General features: G+C 32.5%; 1 protein-coding gene across 2 annotated transcripts in view; it reads left to right on the forward strand.

Moving 5' to 3' along the window:
• The first annotated feature begins 420 nt into the window (after positions 1-420).
• The window catches only part of LanA (laminin subunit alpha), a 133,823-nt gene continuing 119,701 nt past the window's right edge, over positions 421-14,542 (forward strand). For both annotated transcript variants that reach the window (XM_085947598.1, XM_085947607.1), the window contains exon 1: positions 421-734. In XM_085947598.1, coding sequence (XP_085803724.1) covers positions 534-734 — 201 coding nt within the window. In that variant the 5' untranslated portion in view covers positions 421-533. The remainder of the gene's footprint in view (positions 735-14,542) is intronic.

A 14,542-nucleotide genomic window follows, 5' to 3' on the forward strand; every position in this document is an offset into this window, starting at 1 on the left:
TACTATAATTTTTAATATCGTACTATAATTTAATATAAAAGTACTATAATTTCGCATTTGCCATTTCGCAATCAAGTCGTCTTTGAAAATTTGGAAATCTGCGGCCCGCGGCGAAATATCTTTTTTAAAAAAAACGAGCCCGCTATGAAAAATGGGGAACCTGCGGCCCGCGGCGAAATATTTACACATTCTACTAAATTCTCCGTTATTTTTTTTCTGAGAAACAAAAAACCTATACATTTTCAACAGACTGATGACAACGCGTACTATATTTTATCCCCAAATACTATAATTTTGGAGGCTCTGTACTATAATTCCACTTTCAAAATATGGCAACACTGCGCCGCTCTCTACTAATTCCGCTTTGAAAAGATGGCAACACTGGCATAACTAATATACATGTTTCAGAATTGAGAATTCAGATTCGGTTTGAAAGTGTTGACTGTAGGGCGCGTTCGCCGTGTGCATAAGAAACTGAGCGTGTAATTTTTTTAAATAGAGAAATAATAAATTGAGTTTGGCAGATATCTGCCATGAGGAAGCTACTCCTCCTGCTGGCGGTGTACCTGAGGGTGGTCGACTGCGAAATCCTCACTCCACCATACTTCAACCTTGCCGGGGGTAGGAAGATCACAGCCACCGCAACCTGCGGAGATGAAGAAGCAGAATTGTACTGCAAACTAGTTGGTGCCAATGCTGAAAACGACGAAAACATTAATGTGATTCAAGGACAAGTAAGAGATTTATATTTCTCTAGTGTTTTAATTATGTAGCGCTATTATTGTCAAGTTTTAAAATATAATAAAAAATAATTTAAATTATATTATATTCTACTGATTGCGAATTATTGGCATTTTCATAAAATGGTATTCTATCAAGTTAATATTATTGTAACTCAATTAACATAATATTATTGCATTATTAGAAATTTAAGTTGTAGGCGGTATTACTAACCCGCCGTTTTTTTTGCGATATCACTGCACATTGATTCAGTTTATTAAACTTTAATATTCGCTATCCAAAGCAACAATGGGATAAGTCAAAAATACTATTTTCGAGATAATGAAATAGGTAGTCACACAAATGAAATAGCTAACTATTATATACAATTATTTTTAACAGTGGAGGATCTTAGTTATCCCATTGTTAATTTAAATGCGACGGCGGCATTGTTTTTTTCTAAATGGGGTAGGTATTTACATTTTTTTTTAAATCTTAGTGATTCATTGAATTAATAATTGGCATACTTATCTCAAAATCGACTTTTTTCTCTTTATCTCACCGTTGCTTTCAGGAGTTTCAGATAGTGAATGAGACATTTGTATGTAGATTGCATTAAAATGTAGCCTATTATTAGATTATCATTTTTAATTGCAAATAACTTGTAACTACTTCGTTCCTTGTTTATGAAGATTTTAATTTAATTCAAATATCTATCTCGTACAAATGAAAACTTCACGTGAAAACAGCATACTCACTATAATAATACCTATAATAGGGAATTACGCAAAAATCTCTTGGATAGCAGTAGCACACTTACACAAATCTCTTATGTAAAATTTCTTATGCAGATTATTGCAGTCCCGAAATAACATCAATTTGTATCGACCATAATCTTCGATAGGTAATTCCATAGGTAGGTACTTAATTAGAGATTTATATTATTTTCAAAAACGCGTTTTCCATTCTACACCATATTTTTTCAAATCTTTCCGTAAACTATCCTCATGTCAAATTATTTGCGTCAAACAGAAAATCCATTCCAATGAAAAAGCCATGGCTCCATCCAAACTATCTACTACATAAAGTACTTAATCAGCATCCCGAGTCTGTGGGTTTTATGATCATAAACCCATTCATTTAATTAAAAAGACGCCAAGCGGGGAATGGGACAACTGGGCGCCTAGACAATTGGGCGCCGCACTGTCGAATGAAATAAATAGATCACACGTAACTTGAAAACACCCCAGATATATACCCACTAGAAAAAAATCGTATTTCAAAAAAATCCTATGCTCTGGAATTTGAAAACAAATAACCGCGCCAACCGTACATTAACCAATTATGCTACGAGCCTCCTATCTAATTACGACAATGTAAGCTCGTAGGTCCTACATGAAATGCTTATCAAATCGCCTTATTATTGACCATCAGTTTTTGTATATTAAGTCAAGGAATATTAAATTTGTATTTATTATGTATTATGGCGCATTGGCCAATCGCTGTAATGCCATACCTAATACTCTTTTGTAAATAAATACATATGCATTGGACGGCCTGGGGTGAGGCAAAATTTACGTTTTCAAATTCTTAATTCTTATTATGCAGTGTAAAAAGCTAAATGTATACAAATAATATTTCTTTTATTCAACGAATAATTCACAAGATTTAAGAATGTACCATTCTTATTATTGAACATACATAGAAAAAAATCTTTTTCGAAAAAAATGGGTTTCACGTGCGCCCTGTGCACAGGATTCGAAAAAAGATTTTTTCTATTGGCTATATTTTTTTCTCACGAGTATTTTCAGAATTACGGACCTACCTATGTACACAAATACAGTAATTTTTGATTTTATTAGATACCCATTAATGATTAAAAATACCTACTTGCAAACTGTACGTACCTATCTACATATTTTAATGCAAATACTTAGATGATTTTGTATATTATAATTGCGCTTTTATAATGTACGTAGGTACGTAAGTATTGTATGTTATTCATACCTACATAATACTGTATGTATTTTGGTATGTTGCTGTTGCTTACCAGGGGCATAATATTATGGCTTACTGGTATTTACCAATATTTTCTCTAAATTTTGAGTGTACCTGCCTACACAAGAAGCAGCTAGCATAATAATATTATAATTATTTAGTGTTAACCAGGGCCAGATTAAACCAATCGCACAAACCGTAGCACCAACCTATATATAAAATTAATGCTTGCGTAAATTCAGATAGTACTTAAAAATAACATTATAAAATAAAACTCAACTATGTGCTTAGGTACATATTAGATTAGGCAGTGGCTCGAAACCTTATATATTTTCAGACTTGCTAATTTCTTCAATTTATCTAGTTAATAGTACATATTAATTACCTAATAGGTATCTACTTATTCGAACTTTGTTGCAAATGATTTGAATATCGTATATTCATGATTATTTTTAAGTTGTGGTTATTATTATCAACACAGGGGGGATATTAAATCCACCCATGGTTGAACAATTATAATTAATATAATGTGCAGTGGCAACTTGCAAAGTAATTTCAATAAATACGGGATACACGGGATCACGCTTATAAAATACTATAGTACTTATAGAATTTTAGTTATATACTATGTTATACACATTAATAGGCATGTGCTTGTATACCTACCTATTAGTATAGTTAGTTAAGCGCACAGAAAATATAGATATATTATGTACCGACTACAGGTCAATAATAAATTGATTTTCATTTAGGTACATAGTGCATATAATACGAATATAGGAAATTAGTGGATAGAATACCAATACGCTTTTATATTATTATTATTATAACTTTGTACTTTTTACTACACTGATGCGCCTTTTTGCCTGATTACCTTGTATAAAATTAGATCAAATGATAATCACTTGTATTAATATATGTAGTAATAAGAAAATAAATAGTTAATAAATGTAAAAAAAATATTTTTTGAATGTATTAAGTACATTATTTTCATCCTAGAGCCGGAGTACAAAATTATGAAGACTGGTAACTCTACATAAATATGTATTATTAATGTCCCAAATTTAATTGTACACATTCTCATAATGAAAGATAAAAATAATAGGTTGAGACCTCGGCTGGAAATCAAGTATGATTTATTGACCTTTTACCATAATTGTTTTCAGATAAGTTGTCTATTTGTTTTATAAATAATTCTTACATACTTGTTTCGTTGATTATTTTATAGTTAATACATATCGAGTGGGTAGTAACTAGAATAATACACAGTAATAGGTACATTGCTATTTATTAAGATGCTACATAGTAAATAATTGAATGATTTAGAAATTGGTAATAATTGAAAAACTAACGGCAGTTAGCTGTCTTCTGAATGAGGGCTCTAACAAGGTTTAAATCTCCAGTGTGGAGAAATATGGGATAAACTTAAACACGCGTTAAAGAATAATATGTTATTTTCAATAGTTACTCCTATAAAACCTGTAATATTTGAGGACGCTACTGAGCTGCTCCATTCTGGAACTTTATTGAAAGTTTAACCCATCTAATTGAATTTGTACAGTCGCTTATTTTTATTGCCCGAATCACTCAAAACAATTTTATTTAATTCAGACTCGCAAAGCAATAAATTAATGAAATCGTCTAGCTAGATATAGGTACGTACCTACATACATACTGTCTCGATGTATCATTATCTATTATATTAAATTGTTATTATGAGTTATATTAGCAAATTCTCATACAAAAAATGTGCAAGCGAAATAAATAGCAGACGTTTTCATTATTTAGAACAGTGATGTACAAACTTTCTATAAATGAGGACAATTTATCATTTTTTATTTTATTGCTGGTAGGTAGGTCATGGCCCCTACTTATCACTGGGTAAAGGCAGTGTGACGCGCCGCAGTAGCGTTTTCCAAAATGCCTACGCGGTAAAATTAAGGTGTACCTACTATTTTTAGCGATTTTTTGTATGTTTAATACGTACATCCATTTGAATTATGGAGTTGTCGAGCATCGGCACACAGTTAAAAATTGAATCGTACAATCAAATATTTTTTAATTATTAATACCTTTGAAGTAAAATAGCGCTTTTTTATTATTAGAGTAAATTTGTGATCTGTATTTATCTCATTTATCGGGTCGACTCACCACATCGGGCCCCCGTGCTATAGCCCTTGTCAGCACCCCGCCTTGTGGGGGCCATGGGGCAAGTACACACAGCGTACACAATACATTTTTTTTTTTTAAATATTTATATTTTATTTATTTTAGCATCGAACAGAAATTTCGTGAAATATGTCTACCTTATTAACAAACAATAAATATATATAATTTTACATAATTTCATCGTTATACGCGCCGCGCACCAACTGCATTTAATATTTATAGATTCTTACACTACAGCGTAAATGCCGTAAATCAATATTTTGTTGCTGTACCCAATTATACATCGCTTTTGCTATACATTAAGACAAAAATTATTATGTTGACGCTTTGCTTTGGCTCCTACTTACTGCTATTGCGTTGTTTTGTGATCATTCAAATACATTTCTAAATTATGATTGTGCAATTTTATCCGTCTGCAGTCCTGGAAATAAAAACTTAAAGCGCACAAGTGTGAATTTTATGAATCTCAAGTGATCTTATCTCTAAATCTTTGCAGCCAATTTAATCATTATTCATGTACCTAACATTTAAAACACTATGCATGGGAATTTCGCAGACTTATTAATTTTCTTTGCTACAATGTCTATTTCAATGCTTTAGGTATACCATCTTCCATCATAAATAGTCCGGTGATGGAATTTAGAACTAAGCTTATGGACAGTATAAAATGTATTAAATGCAATATTAAATGGCGCCCTCACTCAGCAGATAACTTACAATATCTACATATAACAAATAATACAAAAGATAATACATACACATTACACATAGTAGATACATAAAGCATTACATACAATCAAAATTTATGTATTTACTTATCAATGGCATGAAACCTATATAATTTATTCAATTTACTTAGGTATTATAAATACCTAATTCTTATTTGAACTTTGTTGCAAATGTTTGGCATATTCGTGACTATTTTTTTAAAGTTTTGCTGTCCTTTTTAACGCGGTGGGGGGTACTAAATCCACCTACAACAACAAAATATATAATGTGTAGTGTGTGGTCTTTCATAAATTTGATCATGCATATAAAAGTAATATAATATTTGTTACTTATTACTTCAGGGCCCACTTGCCCAACGTAGGTCAAATGGAGATTTTATGGTATTTTCAGAACATAACCCTGGACATGCCTTAAATGTTGTAATCTATTTATATAATTTTGAAGCCTTTATCATTTATATTTATTTTAAACATTTGATGACTGCATAAAGTACCTATTTTTATTACATAAAATGGTATTCTGTAAACCTCTCAATCTAATTTTTTAGAATATAGTCATATATCAGTACATCCATGTGCAGTAGTGTCAAGATTTTTTAGGTTTATTAATTTTTAAACGCATTTACAAAACCATTAGTAAAATTAATGTTAACATTATGTAGTGAAATATTTACGATAAAAACATTATATTTTATGATCTCTGTGATCCCAAATTTGACAAAAATTAGGCATTTTATTATTCAAAACATCCTACGAATAATGATTGTTTTATAATAATTATTGACATAAGAATAATGTAGTATTTTTTTGAAATTCCTCATTTCTATTGGCATTTCCCAGTGGTTAAGCTATAACATACGGGCGTAGCCATAAATTGACAAACTATAGCTGAAGTAGGGAGTAAGATCATGTTAACGCGCGTGTTTGAACATGTACCTAACCGTAAAATCGTTTTTTTAAAACGGTAGAAAAAGTAAATAAAAACTACACTTTAATAAATGTGATATAATCAATAATTATTATTGAACTGTGGCTTATTTTCCTACGATTTCATTATAATGGTTTTGAAAAATAGTTGAGTTATTGATGTTGACAGACAGCGGTTTCAGGCCGAAGACTCATTAACGACCTAAATAATAAATGGACTTCTTAAAACATATAATTAAGTACTAACTTATTTTATTATGTACCTAAGCATCTAGTATCGCGCCACCACAAATTTTAAATGTGCACTTAGGTACTTCTCAGAGTATAATGACTTAATTACTATAAACAAAATTGCACCGCAGTCGAAATTTTTTACTGTTTATTTCAAATTGATATAAAAAAAGTGAAAAAAATATGACTTTGTATAATAATAACCCATGAATAACCTTAAAAAGATTCACCACCCTATGCAAATAATAATACTATGTGGTGTGGGTGAGAATGTAAATATGCAGACGTAAATAATGATTTAATCGTGCATATGTTTAAGTTCCAACGAAAAAAGAGTTTTTTTTATTTTATATAAAGCCTTAGGCATGGTAATTCTCAATCTGCAATAAAGAATACATTATGTTGAATTAAAACTACTAAGTAGTAGATAGAAACTGATTAAAATACCTCGTCTACATTCTGTATACCTACGTGTCTACGACAGTGCAGCGTCCAATTGTCCGGAGTCCAGTTATCCCATTCCCTATATACTATCTATGACATGTAGTACATACTGTGTTGATAATAATGTATAATTACTAACTGGTAGAAAAAATACTATAAAGAAGCAGAACATCATTAGGAGCATAATATGTTATTGAAAATGTATATATATTAGGTATGATAATATGTGCCACTGGCGAAGGGTGGAGGTAGGCTGTTAAGATCTGAAATAAATAGTGCACACTATTTCATTGAACTAAGCTGCAATATGTAGATTATGTTTGTTATTTTTTTTAAATCAATTAAACCCTGCCTAATCCAAGCCATAGAATATAATACTTACTAAAGTAGTTAAAAATATTCGTTAATATATGAAATATTTAAAAGTATGCCTTTAAACTTTAAACCATACTTACATAATTTTAGATAAGTATTTTATTGATTGAATAATATGTTTTATTGATTATGGTTTGGCTTGTCAGGGCTTGATGAATTTAAAAAAAAACTAACCAACACCATCTGGAATATGTATTCTTAATTCAACTAAAACAAAAAATAAGTAACTGAAAAGGTGTGCACTATTTTTTTCGGATTGCCCGTAGCATAGATACTTCAACTATTATTGTTCGTAAACTAACCAGCACTACTATCTGCACTATCTGCATATAGTTGTGTTTTCTTAGTTTAATGAAAACAAATTGTATGACTGACAACGTTTAGTGTGCACTATTTGTATCGAATTTTAACTGCCTACCTCCAATCCTCGCCACTGAAACATGCAGCTGGCGAGACTTAAGTTTGCATCCACTGCATTCCCAGAAATGTGCTTTGCCGAATAAGCAAGCGAGTGTTGGGTATCTCAAATTCTATTAACATTCGAATTTTGAGTCATCTTTGTTCAATAACAATAATGTTGCATTGGCTACATTATTAAATATTGTGTGTATTCGTTGAACTAACAGCTTAATACAATTAAACATAATATGTATAAATAATTTACTTATTACTATGTACCTACCACAATGTAGGTATGTACATTGTAGGTACATCTGTGGTTGGAATATTTTTGTTTTTATTTGGTTGTACTTGCTAAACCATTTGGTATTTCACTGCAAAGCATCGTATTATGTGAAGAGCTTTAAAATAAACTCCGGCACATGTGCATAACACATCTTTGTATTTTGGTTTTTTTTTTGCATTCATCTTTAAGGCATTATCTCATACTTCCGAAGCAGGGAACAAAAAAACGTTTTCCTTGCCATATTATGGTCATTATTTCAAAATGATGCTTCACTCACTAATTTTAAGTATTGATGGGCGACAATGGGCGTTGCCAACTTAGCGTCTAGCTTTTATGTACTTAGCTTGCAAAATTGGCATTATTTTTATATTATGTCGCGTTAAATCTAGGTAGCATTTCTCGACATAGCAAACAGTTTAAAACTTTTATTGAAAAGCTACAATACTATTATATAGCCACCAATCACACCACTCTGTTAACGAGCCATATTCCTCACATTGTCAACTCTCCAGTAGCGCACCCAGGGGGGGGGGGGCAGGGGGCCTTGGCCCCCCCCAAAATATGAAAATCATCAGAATGATTTTACACATTGAAATCGAAAGCCAATAAACTATACATTGGGCTTAGACAAACTACATGGCAAAAAATGATTTGTAATTCTCCAGCACCCTTTTTAGTAAAATTTCTTAGATTTTAATTTCTAACACAAAAATTTCGAAACACTGATGTCAGGTTTTTTTAGAAACCCGTTCCCTAATGAAATTCTCGGTGTCCACCCGAATTCTGGAGTGGTATAGGTGATGGCTGGGGAGGGTTGACAGGGCTCTAGCCTGGGGGCCCGGGCTGTGGGAGGCCGGCGTGTCGGGTTGACCAGATAAGTGAGATAAACACACATCATCACAACATTTTAAATTATATAATTGTCCAATATATTTTCAGATTATTATGTGTCGATACTCGACAGCTCCATTATTAAAGTAGATGTATTGAAAATCGCCAATAATTCATTGTTTAAGTACCCTCAATTTGAAGTAAAACACAATTTAAAAAACGTAAATGTAGTGTTTTACACTGTCTTTAATCTAAGCGGTGGATAGGGGGCCCGTCAAATATCCTAGCCCAGTGGTCGGCCAACTCATTAGTCAATAGAGCCAAATATCAACAGTACAACGATTGAGCTTTCTTTTGAGAGCCAAATTTCTTAAACTTAAATTATATGCGTAGGTAGTAAGTAGGTACACTGCTAATTTACTTAATAAACTTTAGTTAAAGTTTTAAGTCATAATTAAATTATAGGTAGGTACACTGAATAAAACTGAATATCATACGTAATAATGATCTTATTTATTAATACAAATTAAATTGTAAGTCAGGTATCCATAAAATTGAATCATGACAATGACTGACAAACTCAATGTGAATAATGGCCTTGCATCTCCTTGTAAAGTTTGGGTAAGTCAGGTTCGTATGTTGTTGATTTAATTTTAAGCACGATTCCAGGTTCTCATCAATAAATCGATTTCTCAATTTACTCTTGATTTCCTCTCTTGGAAATCTTTTTACCAATCACAAAACTTGCAATATTAACATTGTTGAAAGATGTTATTCAGTACCTAATTAAATACAGAACTTTATTTTTCTTGACTCTTCTCCTCAGCTGCTTTCTTCCTTGCATAATCGACAGAATATTTAGCGCAAAATTACGAGTTTTTAGTTGTAGTATCTCTCTAAATTTGAATGCGCTAATTTTTCCCGACACATAAATAAAGGTTGGTAAGCCATTTAAGTTTTGAATAAACGCAAAGTCTCGGTCTATTCAACATTACATTTACGGTTATCCTCTTCCATTTTCTTTGCTTCTTCTTTGTAGCCATATCAAATATGGCAGAGAGCATCTGCGGCAGAGCCGCGCTCAAGGGGCTAAAGAGCCGCAGTTTGCCGACCACTGCCCTAGCCTGAGGGCCCGTTTCAGGATGTGGGGGCCATGGTGTAGGTACACCGAGTGCAATAGACAAAAGACCGATAAACGAGATATTAGGCTGTGTTGTATTGAGTAGGTTGTGTATAATTTAAAAGCAATAATACTTTTTTGTCCATTTTCAATTAATATGTTGAAACCTCAATATTAAAAAACCAAAAATCTGCGATAAACATTCGGCGAAAAGAACGACTACACCCACTACGGTGGTGGTGTAAATCAAAAGAACATTTTTTTCGGTGGAATTCGGCATAAATATTGTAGCTCTCTAGACCAGTGTTCCCCAAACTTTCGACATCTGTGTACCCCTTCTATAATTTTCGTAACACTGAGTACTCCTCGTCAAAGAAAAATGCATGTAAGTACTTTAATAACAATCAAAATATATTCCTTTTGTAGTACATAAACAAAATAATAATAAACGAAAAATAAAATTCATTCATAATAAAATATAAATCAAAGTTATATTATAAAAAAATAACATTCATTATAAACCATGAGAAGGATGAAATTATTTATGTTGAAACGACAGATCATCATAATTTGGTTCCCTGGTTATTAATTTTAATCTGAGATGCGGTTCCACACCCAAAGGCTGTTCCTTTTTTTGACTTAATGTCTACAAATGCTGAAAAAGCAACTTCACATAGATATGAAGTTTAAAAAGGCAATGTATTTCAGGAATTTCTCTGTTAAAACTGGATACACATGTTGCATTTGCAACCTAAATGATGTTTAAGTACACTCCTTATATTTATTTTGCAAGAATCCGTCTGAAGCTAGTAATTCCAACAATTGCTCTTCTTCCGCATGCGATAAACCTAGCATGGATGTTGTATTAATGCTTGTTGCACCAGGCGTAGCCATAACCCGGTGCAGCACGTACCCCCACCAAACTCTTCCCGTACCCCAGGGGGTATGCGTACCACACTTTGGGAAACACTGCTCTAGACCAAGCGGGTAGCACAGCCGATATTATTTAAGCAATGTTTCAGCATACTAGGTACACATGTCCAGCATGGTCGCTGTTCACTTCCAATCCGCCAGTCGCTGATGACACGCTCAACGGTTACCGCCACTATGCCTCCAATTTAATAAAAACTAGGAGAAACTGTACAAATATATCGCCGTGTATTGTGAAATTATTTAAAAATATTTATATGAAGAAGAAAAGGAGCCTATGGGACTAATTTCCATTCTCCTCCTTCGCCCCCCCCCCCAATAATAAATCCTGGGTAATCTGTAATCAACTGTAATTCACTGTAATCACTGTAACTATAATTGTATATATATTCAATAACAATAGTAGATTCCATCAAAGATTCCGTTTGACCAAGCACATAGACACAGTGACGTCTTTAGGTAAAGTGCCTAAAGCAGAATAAAATAATGCAACCCCTTCCATTAATATTCTAAAATTGTACGGCTAATTTAGTTAATACTGCATATCGAAGGGTTGCCAGAGTAAACGTTTTATAACTTTGCACTTTTTTGCACTCTTTACTATACTGATAAGCCTCTTTGCGTAATTACCTCGCATAAAATTAGATCAAATGATATTTACTTGTATTAATATAATATATTATTTACTAATAAATAAATAGACAAACAATACATGTAAAAAAAAGTTTTTAGAATATGTTAAATCATTTTCATCCTAGAGCTGGAGTGCAAAGTTATGAAGCATATACTCTATCAGGGAACTCTGAGTGTGGACATTTGCGACTAAAGTAGAAAGCCGATACATTCACAACGACTGGTCCTACTTTTTCCGCCCCTCTCGTTGTCAGTGGCGCACCCAGGGGGGGCCAAGGGGCCCTGACACCCCCCAAAATTATCAGAATGATTTTAGACACCCAATCCCTAATGGAACTGTCAAAAAATTCTCGGTGTCCATCCGAATTCCGGAGTGGTGTAGGTAATGGCTGACAGGGCTCTAGCCTGGGGGCCCGGCGTGTCGGGTTGACCAGATAAGTGAGATAAACACACATCATGCATTAGCTTAAATAATAAAAAAGTCGCCTGCGGCGCTATTATACTTCATAACCATGAACATGTTCAATTATGTAATTGTGCAATATATTTTTTGATTATTATGTGTCGATACTCGATTGCTCCATTATTAAAGTAAATGTATTAAAAATCGCCAATATTTCACTGTATGAGTACCCTTAATTTGAACTAAAACACAATTTGAAAAACGTTAATGTAGTGTTTCACACTGCCTTTAATGTTCGCGGTAGGTAGGGGGCCCGCCAAATATCCTATCCTGAGGGCCCGTTTCAGGATGTGGGGACCATGGTATAGGTACACCGAGTGCAATAGACAAAAGGGCGATAAACGAGAAATTAGGGTGTGAAGAAGAAAAAGATCCTATGGGACTAATTTACATTATCCTCCTTGGGCCCCCCCCAATATTAAATCCTGGGTGCGCCACTGCAACTCTCCATGTGCCTTCTAATAGGTACATAGATTTAATATCTTAATTATTACTAACTACTACTAACTAACTATTCTAATATGAAAATAATTTACACTATCGACCGAGGGCAGAGTAGGTATATACGTTTTATAACTTTGCATTTTTTTGCGCCTTTTACTAGGTACACTGATACGCCTCTTTCCCTGATTACCTCGCATACAATTAGATCAAATAATATTCACTTGTATTAATATAATATATTGTAATAAGAATAAAATAAATAGATTAAAAATGTATTCTTTATATCTTAGAATATATAAGTACTTACATAATTTTCATCCTATAGCCGGAGTGCAAAGTTATTCTTTAATCTGAGTATGAAGCATTGATGGAATTTGAATTTAAATTATAATTGATTTAAGTTTTGTACTATTCCATTTGAGTCATTTTTGCGACCCGGGTTTCGCCTTTCGGCATCATGTACTATGCGCACTCATCAATGGCAAATACCTATACACGAACAAGAAATACAGTTAATTCTTGTTTATATAAGTAGTATTATACTTAATACGATTAAAGAAGGTAAAAACCGTCTTTCCTACTAAGTAAAGGATCAAGTTGTATAAAAAGAAATTGTGAAAATTTTAAATATTATCTAAGTACCTACTGTGTAATTATTTATTGTAAAGATGTTGAATTATTTAAGACATCCGAGATATTCTGTAAAATGGATAGGTTCTTATCTACTAACTGTAGATACATGTTGTTTTCCACACATTTTGTATAAATGTATTAGATTAGTAGGAACTTATGTGTAGATAAATCTTCGCATACATAAATTAATATTTTCTCATTTAAATTAAGTATAACAGCTCAATTTATACAATGTAACACATAGATACTTACTTACTCGCGAAAAACAATATAAATGCGATGTTTGCTTATTTAATTACTTACATCTGTGATTTTAAGATATAGGTACCTATAAGGACACATTATGGTAAAAAAACCACGTTAATGCGTTAATTGCTCATAATAATATTATGTCCATTTGGAACGTAGCTTGCGAATATATTTGTATGCAAAAAGTCGATCGCAACCTTAGACTATAGATCGCAACCTTTCGCACATATTAGTACTAATTATATATTTTTTCGTTTCGGAAAAACAAATTTTTCTAAAAATATGTTGGCAACCCTTCTCTCGACTCATTGTTGGATGAAGACCTCTTATCAGTCAATATTTTATATAAAAACGTTAATGTAATTATTGTTACCTATTCAGTTTTAAAATTTTAATCTACTGATTTATCTAAAAATAATGATGAAAATAGCGTAATATGTTTGAAATAAAGATACGGTAGTTGATTCGCAAATCGTATCAATGTGATTGTATCATTCGATCATAGCATATAATAATTATTATTTTCGACCAAAACTATCTAGGTATAACATCCATATTATGTACCTACCAATCTTGCACTGCCGCCATGATGTTATACTAAATATGTGGGTCCCGATCTTTATTAAATATTATTTTAAGTTGTTTTTACACTATGTACCATATAACAACACAATATGTAAATTACCCATACAATATGTACGGGTAATTTAATTTATTTTAAGCATACAAACATCTGATTGCCACACCGAACGGGTATTTTCTGAGGTGAATTTAAAATGGTCGGAATCAGATGCAAGAAACAGATGTTAAGTAGGTAATATTGAATTGATGAAATCATAGTTACATGTTCAATTCAACATGATATACCTACTCATAATATATGCTGAATTTTACCAATACATTAAGCAGCAGAAAAAAACTTTTCAGGAAGTAAAATATTCAGACAAGTACCTACAACAAAT

This window comes from Rhyacophila brunnea, unplaced genomic scaffold, assembly GCF_057557595.1.
Source record: "Rhyacophila brunnea isolate RB1 unplaced genomic scaffold, BYU_Rbru_1.0 scaffold_1, whole genome shotgun sequence".
Lineage (NCBI taxonomy): Eukaryota > Metazoa > Arthropoda > Insecta > Trichoptera > Rhyacophilidae > Rhyacophila > Rhyacophila brunnea.